The sequence below is a fragment of the Pipistrellus hanaki genome (assembly GCF_964339955.1).
Source record: "Pipistrellus hanaki genome assembly, chromosome: 5".
Lineage (NCBI taxonomy): Eukaryota > Metazoa > Chordata > Mammalia > Chiroptera > Vespertilionidae > Pipistrellus > Pipistrellus hanaki.
Genome location: NC_140507.1, coordinates 25,596,386 through 25,616,909, shown reverse-complemented (window position 1 = coordinate 25,616,909; position 20,524 = coordinate 25,596,386). Strand labels below are relative to the sequence as shown.

Genomic DNA, 20,524 nt, shown 5'->3' with positions numbered 1-20,524 from the left:
GCATATAAGTCCTTTGATTGATCTATTTCCCTTATCCCCCCCCCTCCCCTACCTTCCCTAAGGTCTGACATTCTGGTCGATGTTTCTCTGTCTCTGGATCTATTTTTGTTCATCAGTTATGTTGTTCATTATATTCCATAAATAAGTGAGATCATGAGATATTTATCTTTCTCTGCCTTGCTTATTTCACTTAGCATAATGCTCTCCAGTTCCATTACATTGGATGATATGAGCATAGTTAGTGGAGCCTGGTTTGATGTCAATAATAAGGAAAGAAAATGGTTTAGATCAATGATTTTAAGACTAAATTTCAAATAGCAGTAACAAACAAAAGTAGATGTAGATTTGCCAACTTTTTATATTTCCATGAATGAACAGTAAATTAAAATGTAAAAAGGCCATCATTTATTACCATTATTTCATAAACAAAATGATATTTTAAAATGGTAAGACAACAATCTCATAAAGGAATTATCCTTTAAATTAAAAAAAACATAGTTTTATGAAAATTGTGTTTTGCCGTTATATTTTCATTTTGCTGTAGACAAGTGAATAATTTTCCATGACTTCCAGTTGGGAACTACTGAAATAAATGACACTCTAATCTCATTCTTATTCAGACTTGAAGCTCCCAAGAAAAGTTCAATTGTACCTGATTATTAAAAACTAAGACCAATTCTGCATCAATATGCTGAGTATGATGTGAACTATTTGTATAGAGTATGATGTGAACTATTTGTACAGGAGAGAACTATATTCCAGCTGAGACTAAGTCCAGGTTTCCATCAGCAAATTAACACAAAGAATGGAAATAATTAGGACACTTACTGTTCCCCCAAATGTCAAGTGACTTTATAACTATTTGTATTTATTCAAAGCTATAACCAAATGCCTTGAAGTGCTCCTGTATAAAAAGGCCCTGATAAGTATTTAATAAAAAATATCTAAATAGTTTGGACAAATTGCTCGAGTTATCTATTTCACTTTGAAATGCACATAGATCTACATTTCCACGGAAAGGTTTAAGTTATAAAGAATGTAAGCTCTTTTAAAACTTTTTATTATGAGATAATTTTAGATATAAAACTGTGAGAATGGTATAGATTCCTCATATACTCTTCACCTACCTTCCCTTAATGTTAACATCATACATGGCCATAGCATAGTTATCAAATTAATAAATTAATGTTTGTATAATTCTATTAACTAAACTGCAGGCTTATTCCAATTTTACAAGTTGTTGTTTTTTTCATTTCTTATTCTTTTTAAAAATATCTAATCCAGGATCCCACAATGCATTTAGTTATGTCTCCTTAGTATCTATTACCCATGATAGTTCCTTAACATTTCCTTGTCTTTCATAACCTCAAGACTTTTGAGGAATAATAGTTAGTTATCTGCAAAATGTCCCTCATTTTTTTCAGTTTTATTGAAAAATGAGTGACATGCAGAACTGTATAACTTTAAGGTATACAGAAAAAATGACTTGATTTATGTATATTGTGAAATGATTGCCACAATAAGTTTATTTAACAAACATATGCCTCAATTTGAGATTGTCTTTGTTTTCTCATGATTAGATTAATGTTATGCATTATTGGAAAGAACACCACAGGAATGATATTGTGTCCTTCTCAGTGCTTCATATCAAGGGGCACATGATGCCATATATCATATTACTGGTGATGTTAATCCCTTTTTATTGTAAAAAAAAATAACAAAATTTACCATGTTAACCATTTTTAAGGGAACAGTTCAGTAGTGTTCATGTTGATCACTTGACTAAGATAATACCTGCCAAGTTTCTTCACTGTAAAGTTGCTATTTTTCCTTTTTTTTTTTAATATATTTTATTGATTTTTCACAGAGAGGAGGAAAGAGGGATAGAGAGCTAGAAACATCGATGAGAGAGAATCATCGATTAGCTGCCTCTTGCACACCCCCTACCGGGGATGTGCCCGCAACCATGGTACATGCCCTTGACCGGAATCGAACCCGGGACCCTTCAGTCCGCAGGCCGACGCTCTACCACTGAGCCAAACCGGTCCCGGCTATTTTTCCCTTTGTAATTAATAAATACATGAGAACAGATACTTTGAAACTATGCAAATGTTTCTGCTTAAACTTTTGGTTATTAATTTTAGTATCCACTGTTTGATATTTCCTGTGGTAATTAATACTGTGGTATTTAAATGGTGATTTTCTATTTCCCTGATTCCTTTTACATTAATTAATTGAAATCTTTTGGTAAGAAAACTTACTTCTCCCCATTTATTATTTATTTAATTCTTAATATATGGACTCATGGATATTTACTCTATTATTTGAGTTGTAATCTACTACTGCCATTTATTTGGTTTTTCAAACCATTTTATCTAGAATGAAGAGCATATTTTGAGGCCTGGAATTACTAACATAAACACATTTTTATCACAATTAGTATTTCTTTTTAAAAATATATATTTTATTGATTTTTCACAGAGAGGAAGAGAAAGGGGGAGAAGGATAGAGAGCTAGAAACATCGACCAGCTGCCTCCTGCCCGCCCCCTTCTCCTACTGGGGATGTGCCCACAATCAATGTACATGCCCTTGATCAGAATCAAACCTGGGACCATTCAGTCCGCAGACCGATGCTCTATCCACTGAGCCAAACTGGTTTCGGCAAAATTAGTATTTCTTTATAACACTATATGTTAGATTATTTTAAACAAGCATAGGTTTCTTTAATCCTGTTAAGGTTTATTTATAATGGTGTTTTAACTTTAAATAAAAATTACATTAACTTCATTTTTTAATGTTCACATAGTCATAAAACTATTAAATAGATATCAAAATATGAAAATTTTAAATTGTATTATGTAGTCATATTTATATATTTATAATATGTATAATAGAGATGTTATTTAAAATATATTTATATGCTGAAATTAGAATACAGTTATATAAGAAATGGAATTGGTCTGGTTTTATTTAATTCTCCCCAAAATAAATGTTTTGCTTTCTCTGTCATGTCTGTGTTTTTTATTGTTATAGTTATTTTCTATTTAAGATGAGTTTGTTGTATTCTTGGGAGCGGAATTTATCCATATAATCCTCCCATATAAAGTTCTATTTCCTATGAAGTTGAAGTATATGACTATCAGAGACTTACTCTTCAACTAAAAATTTTACTTCATTTCCAAATCTATGTAACATTTTGAAATAATACCATTAAACTATTGGTTGTATTTACTTCACACTTAAAAGTAACATTAGCCGGGACCGGTTTGGCTCAATGGATAGAGCGTCGGTTTGGGGACTGAAGGGTCCCGGGTTCGATTCCAGTCAAGGGCATGTACCTTGGTTGCGGGCAAATCCCCGGTAGGGGGTGTGCAAGAGGCAGCTGATTGATGACTCTTTCATCGATGTTTCTAACTCTCTATCTCTCTCCCTTCCTCTCTGTATAAACTCAATAAAATATATTTTTTAAAAAAAGTAACACTAAAAAGTAAAAATAACAAGGGTTTTCTGGCTAAGTTGGTGAAGCAAGCTTATACTTCTGTGCGCTGTTTAGACAGAAATTATAGATAACCATTAAAAACAGGATATTTTTAAATGCAAAATCAGAAATGGAACAAACATAAAATAGTGAGCAGGGATAAAACCCTTTCATTGTTGGGCTACAGGATGGGCAGTTGGCATTGCTTGCTATTAGTTTGGTTCTTATGGGCTATCCAGAGGAAAATGTTCTTCATGAAAGATGGAGAATAAAAGTCAGGGTCAATGCTTAGAGCCAGGAGCTAAGATTTTCACAACAAAAGGTTGAAACACCGCTGCCAAAAGATCCCTGAAGTTACACATTATAATAGGTTTCAGACCTATGGAGGTTTCAGACACACACTAGGTACTGAACTTGTAGTCAGCAGGTTCAGTGAAGTCAACTATACTGTCTTTACTATTATGTGTCACCAGAAACCCAGATCACTGTTATAAGACCTGGTTCTAGACCATGTTTCGGTGGTCTAGTAGATGAACATGGGTGGGAAGAGCAAGTAAAAAGAAGACAACATTTTAAAAACAGTAGTATCCAAAATAAAACTTGAAGATACTTGTAGAGATGAATTCAGGAGTTACATAAAAAAAATAGACAAGAATTATGAAAGAATAAAAAGAGAGACTGAAATAAAAATAGGTGGATATAAATATAGCCTATTAGAAATTTGAAAAATGAAGCACAGTCATGTAACAAAACCTTAGCAGATGGGAAAAAATTTAGCCCGGTCTCTATTGAAGAACAAAGTAGTAAATTGGTATATAACTAAGAAATTCATCAATAGCACAGAACAAAAAGATAAATTATGAAAGAGTAGTAAACAATGTTACAGTCATCTATTGTTATGTGACAAACCACCCCAAGACTTAGTGGCATAAAACAGCCATTTTACTATGCTCATGGACTCGGTGGGTCAGGAATTCAGTGGGGGACATATCAGGGATGGCCTGTTTGCACTATGATGCCTCAGAAAGGCTCAAAACTAGGGTGACATGTGACTATGGGCAACTATATTCTGGAGGTGACTTCCCTTTCATGATTGATGCTGGCAGTCAACCAGAAAACTTGCATGTGACCTTTCTATATGGTCTATGCTTCTTTACAACATGGTGGCTGGGGTCCAAGAGCAAATACCACTCCCATCATACTTTCTGGACTTCGGTCAAGAAGTCAGAGATCAGATTTAAGCAGAGGGGACATAGGCCTTACGTTTTGAATAGAGGAGTGTCAAAAAACCTGGGACTCAGGTTTTAAAACTGTCACATAAGACCTGGAAGTTAAGTTGAAAAATCCTAACATAGACCCAATAGAAGTTCCAGAAAAAGAGAATGGAGGGAAAGGCAGAAAGAAGAAAAGGTAATAATGATTCTTGCCAAGATGGGCTGCAGATATATTATTCCATTCATCTGTCTATGGACAGATCACGAACTAGCGTAATTGTAGCTTTACCTGAGTCTCCCTTCTAGGCTGTAACCTGGGGTGTAGGCACCAGGCTTCATTCAATTTTATATCCCCACTGCCTTTCCAGACACAAAAGCCTATGCTCTTAATCACCATTCTGAATAGAACCTGGAATAAATACCTGCCAATAAATTTATAAATTCAATAAATGCATAGCCAGATGACTGGCCTACCTCAAATGGAAGAAATCCAATTCAAGTTACTTTCAAAGGAAACTGTACAGCTATGATATTATGAGAATCACATAATTGATAATGTGATAATAAAATCATACACTATTTAACTATCGTTTTGTTCACATTGGCTAACCTAAAAGCTCTAGAGGCACCGAGACCGGAATGGCTTAGTGGAGAGAGCGTCAGCCTGCGGACTGAAAGGTCCCAGGTTCAATTCTGGTCAAGGGCATGTACCTTGGTTGTGGGCACATCCCCAGTGGGGGTTGTGCCGAAGGCAGCTAATCGATGTTTCTAACTCTCTATCTCTCTCCCTTCCTCCCTGTAAAGAATAAATAAAATATATATTTAAAAAAGAATAAAAAATAAAAGCCGTAAAGGTAATTAATCTATCAGGAAGTAAGTAATGTGCCACTTGATTACGGACAGACTTGGGCTGAGGGAAAGCGCTGTGACATGAGGTTTTCAGTGCGGACGCCTGGTGGTGCTGCAGGCTAAAAAGTAGGAGGAGGAGCCCTGAGTTTGCCGCAGACTCCATCTTAGAAAAGACAAAATCCGAAGGATGCTGGAGATAGACAGGACTTGGAAAACGTCTGCAGCAAGCCCATATTTTAGACCTTTCTGCCAATGAATGGGACTAACAACAAGCTGATGATCTCTCTCTTACAAGGCTTTCGAAGGCTTCTTTTATTAAGATAACGTACTCAGAGAATATTCAGGAAATCGTGCGAGAGAAAATCTGGCAGAAGAGGCAAGTGGTGAGTTTTTCTTTCTTCTTAGGCATAGCCATAACGCAGATGGTCCAGGAAGAGGAAAGCTGGGTTTATTGTCAGAATTTTTGCAGCGTCGGCGCTGAAGGCTGAGAGGGGAGCGTTTCTGTAGCGCAGGAGGGTAGGTGAGAGCAGGGAGGTTTCCGAAGAGCTCAACGACGGTTTACATCCAGCCGCAGAGGAGCCTTTGCTCCCCAACAGGAATCCAGACTCCTGCGCTCTGCAAGTATTGCCTGCAAACGTTTGTTTTATTAGAAAAACCCGAGTCTGAGATGATAACCCTTTGAAAATTTCATTTGAGCATTCCAGAATGTGCACCGGGGACATGCATGAGATTTGGGTGAATGTATAATGATGGGAAACTACACAATCAGTTTAATTTCCATTTTCACAATAATGAGCACCACAATCATGGCATAAACAATTTTCCCATCCGTGGTGGGAAATGGCTGGATGAAGAACAACCCAAGGTAAGTTTAACTCTCACAGAAAGGAATGGTAGGTATCAACACTTGTCTGGGACCTCCTAAGGTCCAAATCGCGACAGTCAGTGACAACCTGAAGATTTGTGTCTCAATAAGTAAGAAACGGCTGCATGATCTCTCCAGACTCACTGAATTCTCCAAGCTCTGGAAAGTACTCACCAAATATCTTAAATGCTACTGACATCTGTGCATTATAAAGCGCTAATGCAAGAAAATTACCAGGCAATGTCTCAGGCATTCCCTTTGGAAATCGTTTCAGAAATATATTTCTTCATGTGAAGGCTGTTGGATGGCATGTCCATTGAATTGGTCATTTTGATACCTATCTGCTCATCCTGGAGTACCTCTAGAAACAGACATCACCTCTTTATGGATCATCCTCTCAGTATTCTGGAATAAAAAGAAAATGCCTCAATCCTTCCATAATTTTTTTCATTGAATGTTAAAAATTGTCCATATTTTGCCAACCTAGTGCAATACAGAGATGAGGGAGATACATGCAACATCACTCTATTGCAAATGGAATTAGGTTCCTCGAAGCTGAAAACAAGACAAGAGGTAAAGACAAATATCATCTTTGGCATTCTTGCTTTAAGATTCTGGGTAGAAAGGAGAGGAAATAACATGGTATTTTATGGCTCTAACTTAAGTAGAATTTTCTTCTGAAACATAAGCAGTTGTTAATATATAGTCAACAAGTACTAACGGCTTAGCTATTTTTATCTTCTTATTTACCTCACAGTGGTCTTTGTTTAGAAGCCAGTAGCCTCTTTCTTGTTGAGTACAGAAACAAATGCATATTTTTTTCTGCTCATACCTAATTTTCTTTGATCTTCCAAAGGTAAGTTACCTCTAAAACTGTGTGTGGACCGTTCTCACAGGTATCTGGAAGTTTGACAAGAAAACTCATTTCAGGTCTATATATAAACCAATAGTCTTAATAACTTCCCATGCAAGGTCAAGCTATTTTAAAGTCATCTTTTGCTTTTCTTGATATTTCATGGATGATGGCTGATACATTGTAATAGTCTACTTTCCAGCAGGATTGGTTCCCATCTATTAAATTCAAATAACTATTTATTTGAGATGGTTAATATTATATTATGTAGTTCTTTATATTTGAAAAAAGCCATGTGATGATGACACAAAATCAAAAACAGATATAAAACTACATTTGACTTTGAATAATGCAGGAGTTAGAGGTGCTGACCCTCACACAGTTAAAATCCCCATATAACTTTTGACTCCCACCAAACTTGTTCCTTGGTATCCAAGGGGGATTGGTTCCAGGACCCCTGAAAATACTACAGATGTTGAAGTTCCCTGTTTAAATGGTGTAGATCAGTGCAAACAATCAGTTCTCCATATCCGCAAACCCCCAACAACAGATGGAAAATAGTACAGGTATTTATTGAAAAGAATCCCCATATAAGTAGACCCGTAGTTTAAACATACATTGTTCAAGGGTCAAACTGTACAGGGAGAAAGTTTCATTGATGGAAATAAATGTCTCTTTCATTATTTAAGGCATAAGTTTCTGAGTAGCTCATTTATTGCAGTGTTATATTTGTATTGTTAATTTTTACTGTTTTCTGTTTTTTTAAACATCAAAAGTAATTCATTCTTTAGCAATTAATATTCCAGCATCTCCAATACATTAAAAGAAAATTTCATGTAATATAGACTGGCAAAAACAATCTATATATACTCAAATCGAGCTAGAACTCAAGGTAATATCTGATCAAGATTTTTTTTTTCAAGGAAACAGTTTGTACCAGTAGACTATGATGATTCTCCTTAAACTAAAAAACTCCAAGATTCTTATGCAAATTCTGTTTTAAAACCATTAGTTGCATATTTGTATCAGGGAAAAGAATAAATCCCTGCTTGAGTCACCTTTACTTTGAAATCCTGCTTGCTTGAGCTTTATGAAGTGCATATCTTGATAGATTACAGAAAAACATATTTTTTTGTCTCCTTAATAAGGCAAAATAAATTGTTTGACTGTTACCACAGGTCCAAAATTTCTACCCTAATACAATAAAAGGTGCTAGAATCATCCCTTCCCATGTTAGGATATTTTTCATATACTAGTATTTCCCACAGGAACCTCTCTTTTGCCATCTGATCACTGAGTGTAAAGTTAGATTGTGAGCTGCAGACCATTGGAGGGTTGGATTCTTGGCCTTGGTTGGGGTGCATACCAGAGCAACCAATTGGTGTGTCTCTCTCACATCCATATTTCTCTTTCTTCACCTCTCCTCCTCCCTCCTTTCTACTGTCTGAAAATCAATGGAAAAAATATCATTGAGTGAGGATTTAAAAGAAAAGAAAATAACACTGGATATAATGCATTGAAACCTGGAAACCACTGATAAAAAATCAGTACTGGTTCAGTCATCTCTGGAGAATGACTAGAAATAAATATCCATTTATTTCTAGATGTATGGATAGCATTGAAATGGAAAGAATAATGAAACCTTATGAATTGTGAGAACACCTATGACTCAAACTTTCCTCTCCTTTGTGCTATTCCCAAATTCACCATAACTGTCTTAATTCAGAGAACCTATCATAACTAAATAAGTATATGCTTGGTTAAATGTAAAATTTCAAGTGATTTGCTAGTCATTATTTTCTTTTATGATGTCCATGATCATCATTATATCTCTATCTGATCTTAACTAAGGTTTGCAGTCTGTGTAGAGATTGTTTTTTAAAGTCTTGGGTCTTGGGTTTTATTCACCTGGATAAAGTGTATTAAATGCTCAATGTCAATGCATTAAAATATTTTGGGTTATAGTATTATAAAATAATAATGAAAAGAAGAAATCATAACAGAACACAATAGGAATTTATTTCTAAATGTTAAGAAAGGGAACTTGTAATTGCTCAATTTTTAAAACCCAAATACAATAAATAAATGAGATCTTTAAAAATGTTATGCCATTGTTACATTTTCTAAATCATCCATTCCAGTTTTCTGGAAATACAGAGGATAAAGGTACAGGTTTAATGACACCATGAGGGAACAATCAGATAAGTTCATAATGTAGAATACCCTTTAAGACAACTGGTCTGAACACTTTAAGAAATTAAATATCATAAAAGATGGGAGACTCTTCTAGAATAAACAGATATAACACCCAATACAATCATAAAATTTGGTTTAAAAATTTCTAAGACATTTCTTATAACAGGTAGTTAAGAAAGCAAGCACATTTGTTAAAAAACAAACACAAATCTCAAGAGTGAACATGAATTCTTTCCAAGTTGAAGAAAATCAGGGAAGGATAATGGAAAGATAATGAGATTTAAAATTTAATATAGTTTTATTGATTTCAGAGAAAAAGGGAGAGGGAGAGATAGAAACATCAATGATGAGAATCACTGATTACCTGCCTCCTGCACGCCCCCTACCAGGGATTGAGCTTGCAACCCAGGCATACGCCCTTGACCAGAATCAAACCTGGGACCCTTTAGTTCCCAAGCTGACTATCCACTGAGCCAAACCGGCTAGGGCTGAGATTTTATAAGGACTGGATTTTTTAAAAAATATATTTTATTGATTTTGTACAGAGAGGAAGGGAGAGAGATAGAGAGTTAGAAACATCGATGAGAGAGTCATTGATCAGCTGCCTCTTGCACACCCCCTACTGGGGATATGCCCGCAACCAAGGTACATGCCCTTGACCAGAATCGAACCCGGGACCTTTCAGTCCCCAAGCCGACGCTCTATCCATTGAGCCAAACCGGTTTTGGCAGGACTGGATTTTTTAAATAAGGACTGGATAATTGTCATTAGAAAATTATTGTTAATTTTAAGTGTGATAGTGGCATTATGAATGTGTGGGATATACTTGCGAGATGCCTGGTGAAGTGAAATATTTAGAGGTGAAGTGTCATGATGTCTTCAAGTTGCTTTCAAATGGGTCAGAAAACAAAGAGAGTAAAATAATGTGTAGAGTAAAATATATAGATTCAACAAATAAGATAAAATACAAATAACTTTTAAGTTTTCAATTAGGTATAATTATGTTGGTATAGTTCTTTTTAACTTTTCCATACAGTACATTTGAAACATGTTTTCATATGAATATTTAATTAATATACTTTATTTTTTAGAACAGTTTTAGGTTTTAGAGAAAATTATGCAGATAATACAGAGTTCCCATATACCCACGTTCTTCCACTCAGTTATTCTAGTATTACCATCTTGCATTAGTGTGGTACATTTATTATAACTGATTAATCCATATTGAGCCATTATTATTAACTAAAGTCTGTAGTTGGCATTAGGGTTCACTCTTTGTGTTGTACATTGTATGGGTTTTGACAAGTGTGTAATGCCATGTATCCATTATTACAGTGTCTCAGTGTCCCCAAGACCCCATATTTTACCTCTTATTCACTGCCCCCCTCCCTTGTAACAGCTAATCTTAACACACCTATACTTTTTCCAAAATGTCAGGTACTTGCAATAATAGCATAGGTAGCCTTTTCAGACTGACTTCTTTCACTAAACAATATACATTTATTTCCTCCATGGCTTTTTTTTAAAAATTGAGAATTCATTTCTTTTGATCACATATTTAAAAAACACACAAAAAGATAACTGGAAAATTTTTCAATATTTACTGGGTATTTGATATTATGAAATGATTAATGTTGCTAGATGCAATAATTGAAGTTATATAAATTAACACTCTTATCTGTTAGAAAGGAAATAAAAATATTGATACATTCCTAAGAAGAATTACCCAGCTATGCTAGGAAAATTTCATGTGGATGGAATGCACCAAATCTCAGGAACATGTAAAGCGGGAGAGTGCAGGAGAGAAACATGAGTAAAAAGAATATCTCAGTGTCCATGAGAATGTTCTTATGTGAATTCTGTGCTTTACCTGGGTCTCTGTACTTTTCTGTTGGCTTAAGCGTGAGGAATGTAACCTTGCTAGCCCCCTACTGAGATGTGCGCATGCTGGAGCTCTGAATAAAAACTGGAGACTGATTAGTCAAAGCCTTTTTTCATCCTAGGACTGAAATTACTCCCTTCCAGTTTCAGAAGTTCATTCCTACCCCAACCCCCAGTTTAAAAATAACTGCTTGAATCTGTGAGGAAACTAGGATGGAAGGTTGTCTATGTTTGGCATGTCGTTGTGGGCACAATGAAAAAACCTTTCGAAATGAGGTAAGACTTGGAAGACACCACTTGAAAGTATTCCATTGTCATCAGTGTGAAAGAAGGGATTGGGATTTTCTTAATGTTTTGGAGACAGTACATACTCGGAAAGGACGCGGGGTGGCGCTGCAGCATTAGAAGTAGAAGGAAGAAGGCGACCAGTCTGCCCTCCTTTAAGCCAGATGCTCTGCTAAAGAATCGAGCAGGAAGCGGAGGCTTTCTAGGGCTGTAGATCCGGGAAGTTCGGGCCCTAGGCGTCTTCACTTATCCCAGTAGCTGGGACAAACTGGGAGTCAGCCACCGCGCGAGCCGGAGCTGGGTCAGGTTTGCTGGGAGAGCGGAAGGAGATGGAGGCCAGAGAAGGAAAGGAACGCTTTCTGAAACAAAGGCAAGTCTTGATATTCTTTGTTTTGCTGGGCACAGCTCAGGCTGGTTCCGCGCCGAGGCGTTATTCGGTGGCCGAGGAAATGGAGAGTGGCTCCTTTGTGGCCAATTTGTTAAAAGACCTGGGATTGGAGGTAGATGAGCTGGCTGCGAGAGGGGCCCGCGTAGTTTACAAAGGGAAAAAAATGCGTTTGCACTTGGATAGGCAGACCGGGGATTTGTTGTTAAATGAGCAGCTGGACCGGGAGGAGCTGTGCGGCCCTACCGAGCCCTGCGTGCTACCCTTCCAGGTGTTACTGGAAAATCCTTTGCAGTTTTTTCAGGCTGAGCTATGGATTAGGGATATAAATGATCATCCCCCGGTTTTCCTAGACAAAGAAATAATTTTGAAAATCTCAGAAAGTATCACTCCTGGGACTGCTTTCTTAATAGAATGTGCCCAGGATTTGGATGTGGGAAGCAACAGTCTCCAAAGTTACACAGTCAGCTCCAATTCCCACTTCCATCTGAAATTGCAAAACAGTTCCGAGGGCTTGATATCACCACAGCTGGTGCTGGACAAAGCGCTGGACCGCGAGGAACAGTCTGAGATCACGTTAACTCTAACGGCGCTGGATGGCGGGAAGCCACCCCGGTCTGGAACCACCCAGGTCCGCATTGAAGTCTTGGACATCAATGATAATGCCCCGGAATTTGCAAGGTTGCTCTATGAAGTTCAGGTTCTGGAAAACAGCCCCATTGGATCCCAGGTTGCTATGGTCTCGGCTAGAGACTTAGACATTGGGGCCAATGGAGAAATATCTTATGTCTTCTCCCAAGCTTCCGAAGATATTCGCAAAACTTTTAGAATAAATGCAAAATCGGGAGAACTCCTTTTAACACAGGAACTGGATTTTGAATCCATTCAGACTTATACATTAAATATTCAGGCGATAGATGGTGGGGGTCTTTCTGGAAGTTGTGTGGTGCTTGTCCACGTGATAGATTTGAATGACAACCCTCCGGAACTGACCATGTCAACGCTTATCAATGAAATCCCAGAAAACTTGCAGGAGACGGTCATTGCTGTATTCAGTGTTTCAGATCCTGACTCGGGAGACAATGGAAGGATGGTTTGCTCCATCCAAGATCACCTTCCGTTCTTCCTTAAACCGTCTGTTGAGAATTTTTACACTATAGTGACAAACACAGCCCTGGACCGAGAGATGACATCTGAGTACAACATCACCATCACCGTCACCGACATGGGGACCCCCAGGCTGAAAACCCAGCACAACATCACCCTGCTGGTCTCCGACGTCAACGACAACGCCCCCGCCTTCACCCAGCCCTCCTACAGCCTGTTCCTCCGCGAGAACAACAGCCCCGCCCTGCACTTCGGCAGCGTCAGCGCCACAGACAGGGACGCGGGCGCCAATGCCCAGCTCACCTACTCGCTGCTGCCGTCCCGGGACCCGCGCCTGCCCCTGGCCTCGCTGGTGGCCATCAACGCCGACACCGGCCAGCTGTTCGCGCTGCGGGCGCTGGACTTCGAGGCGCTGCGGGCGTTCGAGTTCGGCGTGGGCGCCACGGACCGCGGGGCGCCCGCGCTGAGCAGCCAGGCGCTGGTGCGCGTGCAGGTGCTGGACGCCAACGACAACGCGCCCTCCGTGCTGTACCCGCCGCACAACGGCTCCGCGCCCTGCACCGAGCTGGTGCCCAGGGCGGCCGAGCCGGGCTACCTGGTGAGCAAGGTGGTGGCGGTGGACGCCGACTCGGGCCAGAACGCCTGGCTGTCGTTCCAGCTGCTCAGGGCCACGGAGCCCGGGCTGTTCGGCGTGTGGGCGCACAATGGCGAGGTGCGCACGGCGCGGCCGCTGGGCGAGCGCGACGCGGCCAGGCACAGGCTGGTGGTGCTGGTCAGGGACCATGGCGAGCCCGCGCTGTCCGCCAGCGTCACGCTGCACGTGCTGCTGGTGGACGGCTTCTCGCAGCCCTACCTGCCGCTGCCCGAAGCGGCGGCCGAGCAGGCGCGGGCGGATCCGCTGACCGTGTACCTGGTGGTGGCGCTGGCGGCGGTGTCGTCGCTGTTCCTGCTCTCGGTGCTGGCGTTGGTGGCGGTGCGGCTGTGCAGGCGGAACAGGGCGGCCTGGGCGGGTGGCTGCTCGGTGCCTGAGGGCCACCTTGCTGGCCACCTGGTGGACGTGAGCGGTACTGGGACCCTGTCCCAGAGCTACCAGTATGAGGTGTGTCTGATGGGAGGCTCAGGGACCAGTGAGTTCAAGTTCCTCAAACCCATTCTTCCCAACTTCCTTGCTCCAGGTGAGGAGAGGGCAAATGAGGCAAACCCCAGTTTCAGGAACAGCTCTGAATTCAGTTAAGAATCAGTAGGGGTCTACTGATTCTAGTCTCAGTTAATTTGTGAAAAATCCCTTTTTACTGCTCTGCCCATTGAGGTTGTTTCCTTTTATTTGAAATGTAAATATCGCATTTCAATTCAATGCATGTTACTGGTGTTTCTAAATGTGTTGCTTTGTGGTATAATGAATGCTAATTTTCTTTGTATTCTCATTGGCAATTAGTCTCTCTGTACCTCAATTCCACTTAAAATGTGAAAGTAAATATTGTTTCCCCAAAAGTCTGAATTTTTAAGTTAAAGCATCTCTTTCTATACCTCCTTTTCCTAGGGCTTAAGTACTTTTGCAGTCATACATTTTTTAATGTTTGCTATTCCTACAGGCTTTTTTTTTTTTTAAAATCCCAGAATATTTGTTTTCTATACTCTTAGGCTAGTGTAAGTTTTATCTTGTGAAGTCACATTGGCTAAAGCCATTTAGGTAGATTCATGAAAAATAAAGTACTCTGTCACATTTTTTCTAAATATATACTATCACAAAGTGGCCATACATGGAAGTTGTGATTCTTTAGAGATGTGAGAACTTTGACTGTTGTATTGCACAAACCATTCCCATTAAAAGTATTCTATATGCACTAACTGGTTTGGCTCAGTGGATAGAGCATCGGCCTGGGGACACAAGGTTCCCAGGTTTGATTCTGGTCAAGAGCATGTACCTTGATTGTGGGCACATCCCCAGTGGGGGGTGTGCAGGAAGCAGCTGATCTATGTTTCTCTCTCATCAATGTTTCTAACTCTCCCTCTCCCTTCCTCTCTGTAAAAAAATCAATAAAATATGTTTTTTAAAAAGTATTCAATAAATCAACTAATAATATTCCAAACTGTAGTGAAATGCATAAGACATGCCCAATCATTTTCAAAGACATGCTAATCTTCAAGTTTTCGGTATTTTAAAAAAAGTTTGGGGGAGATATAAAGAAGTAAAACTATATTTGCTGATGACCTGATTATGTATGTGGAAAACTCTACAATAATTCTCAAAAAAAAGTTACAGTTATGAGTACATTTAGCAAAGCTGCAGTTTACAAGGCCAGTACACAAAATTTAATTGAATTTATCAAATCTCTTGAATTTCAAATAGAAAGTTTTTAATAATTAAAACAGATTTTTAAAAGGTGGAATTGAAACAAGCAGAGATTACATTTTTTTAAAAATATTTGAGGGAATGTGTATCTTTGTCCTTAACCAAATTTTAGAAACTTTGAATGTAGTTTAACATTGCATTTTTTTTCAAAATTTTCTGGAGCATTTCTGATTCAATTGGAAATAAGCTCATGGGGAAATATTTATCTGCTCATTCCCTTTTTTTTTTTTTTTCATGGACTACTTCTCCTTTCCCCTTTCAATTTTCTACTTTTCAATGCTTTTTTCTTTTTAGGTGCTTGAATCATGTTTCTCAACTGCTCCCATTTATTGCATGATTAATACAATGACTTGAAAATGATAGGTTCTTAATAAAATGCTTGAATGACTGATTGAAAGAAAGAAGTCTCTTTTTTTTCACCTGTGATAGATATTGATATTTAAATACTTACAGGACAAACTTTTTCTGGAATTAAGTGCTCTCTGATGCATACTGAATTTATATAGAATATATAGGTTATTAATTGAAGTGATCACTATTATTTGAACATGATGCAGTTTTTCAGTTCTTGCTGTCTATTTCCTTCAACATATTTTTCCTTTTCACTTCCTGCTTAATTTGTCTTACCTCTTCTAGCCACAGCTTAAGGAATACAAATGGGAAAATGGTATTTTGTGTTTTATAATTTTAAAGTTGGATTCATCCAACTTTCTGTATTTCTTGAAGTTCAATTTTTGACCTAGCCATTAAAATAAAATTTTAATTTTTAATGTTAGTCTGCCTACCTTAAAATATTTATATCATTTGATGCTTGAGCTATACTGTTAAAATTTTAAGATGAATGTGAAAGATCTTATTTTGAGATGATTAGTGGTGTGGAGCACCATCTTGCTATCCAAAGTCTCTGATGAACCAATTTATTAACTGAGGATCTTGGATAAGTCACATAATTTCTGTCCTCCCAAACTAATAATAACAGCTATGTCAATAGCTTGCAGTTATAATCAAATAAGAATATATACATATATATATATAATATATATATAATCTTGTTATTTTATATATCACTAATATTAAGACTAAACTTAATAGATAAGCCTTTGGGTAATATTCCTGATAATTGTGAAGTAGCTAGATCCAGCACATAATATTTGTGTTGTTCATTTCCCTGCCTGAAACATTGCACTAGCTTCCTTTTATTCTTAGAATAAAATCCAAGCACCCATTATTTGGCCCCTGTCTACCTCTCCAGCCTTCTCTTCCCACTTATTTTTGGGACAGGAATTTTGGGTACACTGATCTTCCTTTGTTGTCTAGAATAGCTATGCTTTACTGTCTTGGGGCCTTTACATGTCAGTTTTTACAGAATCTTCCCATTTTGTAGCTGTACCCTGGCAAACTTCTCATCATTCATGTTCCATTAATATAGCACATCTTTGGGAACTTTTTCTCAAACCCTGCCCCCCATTAAAATTAGACCTCCCTACCCATACTTTCAAGTTCACTCAGTAAATTTCCTAGATAGCACTTTTCACACTGTTTGAACATCTGTTCAAAGTCTTCACCCCATTAAATGGAAGACTGTGTAAGGTATATGCCTGCCTTGTTACCACTACATGCCCAACTTCTACAAACTTAAGTTAAGTTTGTCTTAACAGGTATCTGTTTAGACAAACAGATCAGTCTCAATTCTGCCCTGGAACACGGTCTTACTGATGAAACCAATACTGGTAAAACCACTGTGAAATAAAAAGGAGAAAGCTCTGTACTCCCTGAGTGAATGTTAAAATATGGAAGGAATGAGATATTTGTGGTCTCTGGCTATACCCACTGACGTCATCTATTATAACTTTTTATGCATGAGTTCATCTTTTCATAACATTTTTTCTTACTATAAAAGCAACTCGTGCACATTTTACAAAAGTTGGGAAATAAAGAAAAACACAAATATGATAGTGAAGCACGTCATAATGTAGACTCGAGCAAAATCCTTCCAAATTTGTTCAATAATTACAGACAGGTGTGGCAGCCCTAGCAGGCGTCCACTTCCGCAAAATCATATCAATGAGGACTCTGCCAGGAAGAGTCTTTAAATAAGGGCGCATTTAGTTTCTCTAGGTTGTGTGTGTGTGTTTTTTTAACTCAAGTAACACAGGAAACTCCTCCAGTAGCGTCAACTGGTTTTAGAAAGGGGAATAAGCAATTGAAAAGATCAAAACAACAGAAGTCCCCAAGCATCTTCTGCAAGAGTTAGAAACTGCGAGCGAACGCATGGTGGCGCTGTTGACTAAGAGGGAGAATTAAACCACAGGCACTGTGCGTACTCCGTACGTAACGCAAAGCACCGATCCGGTTCGGCACACCAGGAATTGTGAGCTTGGACAGATTTAAAGCAAGCAAATCTGAGCCCTGGGAGGGATTATTTGCTAGATCTTCTCCAAACGTTGGAGGCAAAAGACTTTGCATTTCCCAGCGCTGTCGGAGGCTCAGCTTGGCAATATTTCTTGGAAGAACATGACAGAAAATGAATTGGAGGCCGGAGAGGAGCCATTTCTTAGACAAAGGCAAGTCCTGTTTCTCTTTGTTTTTCTTGGTGGGTTTCTGGCTGGGTCCGAATCGAGACGCTACTCTGTGGCTGAGGAGAAAGAGAGGGGCTTTTTAGTCACCAACCTAGCAAAGGATTTGGGGCTCAGTGTAGGGGAACTGGCCGCGAGGGGGGTCCAAGTCGTGTCTAAAGGGAACAGACAGCGTCTTCAGCTCAGCCATCAGACCGGTGATTTGCTCCTGCAGGAGAAATTGGACCGGGAGGAGCTATGCGGCCCCACAGAGCCATGTATACTGCATTTTCAGATTTTACTGCAAAACCCTCTGCAGTTTATTCCAAATGAGCTCCAGATCATAGATGTCAATGACCATTCTCCAGTATTCTTTGAAAATGAAATGCAGCTGAAAATCCTAGAAAGCACTCCAGCGGGAACAATAATTCCACTGGGAAATGCTGAGGACTTGGATGTGGGGAGAAACAGCCTCCAAAACTACACCATCACTCCGAATGCCCATTTCCACGTCCTCACAAACAGGCGTAGGGATGGAAGGAAGTACCCAGAATTAGTGCTGGACAAAGCGCTGGACCGCGAGGAGCAGCCGCAGTTCAGTTTAACGCTCACAGCGCTGGATGGCGGGTCGCCGCCCAGGTCTGGCAACGTTCAGCTCCACATCCTGGTCTTAGACATAAATGACAACGCCCCAGAATTTACACAGCCGCTCTATGAGGTTGAAGTTCTAGAGAACAGCCCCGTTAACTCTGTTATTGTCGCTGTCTCAGCTTCTGATTTAGATACAGGGACTTTTGGGACAATAGCATACTCATTTGCTCATGCTTCTGAAGAAATTTCCAAAACTTTTCAGTTAAATCCCATTACTGGTGATATCCAACTAATCAAATATTTGAATTTCGAGGCAATTAATAGTTATGAGGTTGACATAGAAGCCACGGATGGTGGAGGTCTTACCGGAAAATCAACAGTAATAGTTCAGGTGGTTGATGTCAATGACAACCCACCAGAGCTGACCTTGTCGTCAATTACCAGCCCGATCCCGGAAAACTCGCCAGAGACGGTGGTGGCCATTTTCAGTGTTTCGGATCCAGACTCTGGAGACAATGGGAGAATGATGTGTTCCATCCAGAACAATCTTCCCTTTGTCCTAAAACCATCCGTAGACAACTTTTATACCCTGGTGTCCGAAGGAGCCCTGGACAGAGAAAGCCAGGCCGAGTACAACATCACCATCACCGTCACCGACTTGGGGACCCCCAGGCTGAAAACCCAGCACAACATCACCCTGCTGGTCTCCGATGTCAACGACAACGCCCCCGCCTTCACCCAGCCCTCCTACAGCCTGTTCCTCCGCGAGAACAACAGCCCCGCCCTGCACATCGGCAGCGTCAGCGCCACAGACAGGGACGCGGGCGCCAACGCCCAGCTCACCTACTCGCTGCTGCCGCCCCGGGACCCGCGCCTGCCCCTGGCCTCGCTGGTGGCCATCAACGCCGACACCGGCCAGCTGTTCGCGCTGCGGGCGCTGGACTTCGAGGCGCTGCGGGCGTTCGAGTTCGGCGTGGGCGCCACGGACCGCGGGGCGCCCGCGCTGAGCAGCCAGGCGCTGGTGCGCGTGCAGGTGCTGGACGCCAACGACAACGCGCCCTCCGTGCTGTACCCGCCGCACAACGGCTCCGCGCCCTGCACCGAGCTGGTGCCCAGGGCGGCCGAGCCGGGCTACCTGGTGAGCAAGGTGGTGGCGGTGGACGCCGACTCGGGCCAGAACGCCTGGCTGTCGTTCCAGCTGCTCAGGGCCACGGAGCCCGGGCTGTTCGGCGTGTGGGCGCACAATGGCGAGGTGCGCACGGCGCGGCCGCTGGGCGAGCGCGACGCGGCCAGGCACAGGCTGGTGGTGCTGGTCAGGGACCATGGCGAGCCCGCGCTGTCCGCCAGCGTCACGCTGCACGTGCTGCTGGTGGACGGCTTCTCGCAGCCCTACCTGCCGCTGCCCGAAGCGGCGGCCGAGCAGGCGCGGGCGGATCCGCTGACCGTGTACCTGGTGGTGGCGCTGGCGGCGGTGTCGTCGCTGTTCCTGTTCTCGGTGCTGGCGTTGGTGGCGGTGCGGCTGTGCAGGCGGAGCAGGGCGGCCTGGGCGGGTGGCTGCTCTGTGCCTGAGGGCCACCTTGCTGGCCACCTGGTGGACGTGAGCGGTACTGGGACCCTGTCCCAGAGCTACCAGTATGAGGTGTGTCTGATGGGAGGCTCAGGGACCAGTGAGTTCAAGTTCCTCAAACCCATTCTTCCCAATAGTTTGGTTCAAGACATTGAGCAAGAGTAGTGCAAAGCTGTAATTTTCAGGAATACCGGTAGCTTAGGTTTCATTAATAGAAGAATAAAAAGTTATTTGACTATGAATACTTTCAAAATCAAGAATCTTTAGTTGAAAAAAAGAAACTTTAGTTTACAATCATTTTGTTTATATATTGATTTTAGGTTGTATCAAGTTAGTTAATCCTT

The 20,524-nt window shown here is 40.6% G+C and overlaps 1 protein-coding gene across 4 annotated transcripts; it reads left to right on the top strand.

Moving 5' to 3' along the window:
• Positions 1-11,755: 11,755 nt before the first annotated feature.
• LOC311623149 (protocadherin beta-3-like) lies at positions 11,756-20,460 on the top strand. 4 transcript variants are annotated; one of them, XR_014795106.1, is made up of 2 exons: positions 11,756-15,035; positions 15,084-16,146. XR_014795106.1 is itself a non-coding variant. In XM_084884978.1 (2 exons), exons 1-2 carry the CDS (start codon positions 11,952-11,954, stop codon positions 20,343-20,345), a joined length of 2,355 nt encoding a protein of 784 aa, XP_084741104.1. In that variant the 5' UTR covers positions 11,759-11,951; the 3' UTR covers positions 20,346-20,460. The 4 variants fall into 4 exon arrangements, 3 of the variants coding, with proteins under 3 accessions (XP_084741104.1, XP_084741105.1, XP_084741106.1); XM_084884978.1 differs by lacking the exon at positions 15,084-16,146 and adding an exon at positions 18,162-20,460 and having other exon boundaries at positions 11,759-12,122; XM_084884979.1 differs by lacking the exon at positions 15,084-16,146 and adding an exon at positions 18,297-20,460 and having other exon boundaries at positions 11,760-12,257.
• The last annotated feature ends 64 nt before the right edge of the window (positions 20,461-20,524 follow it).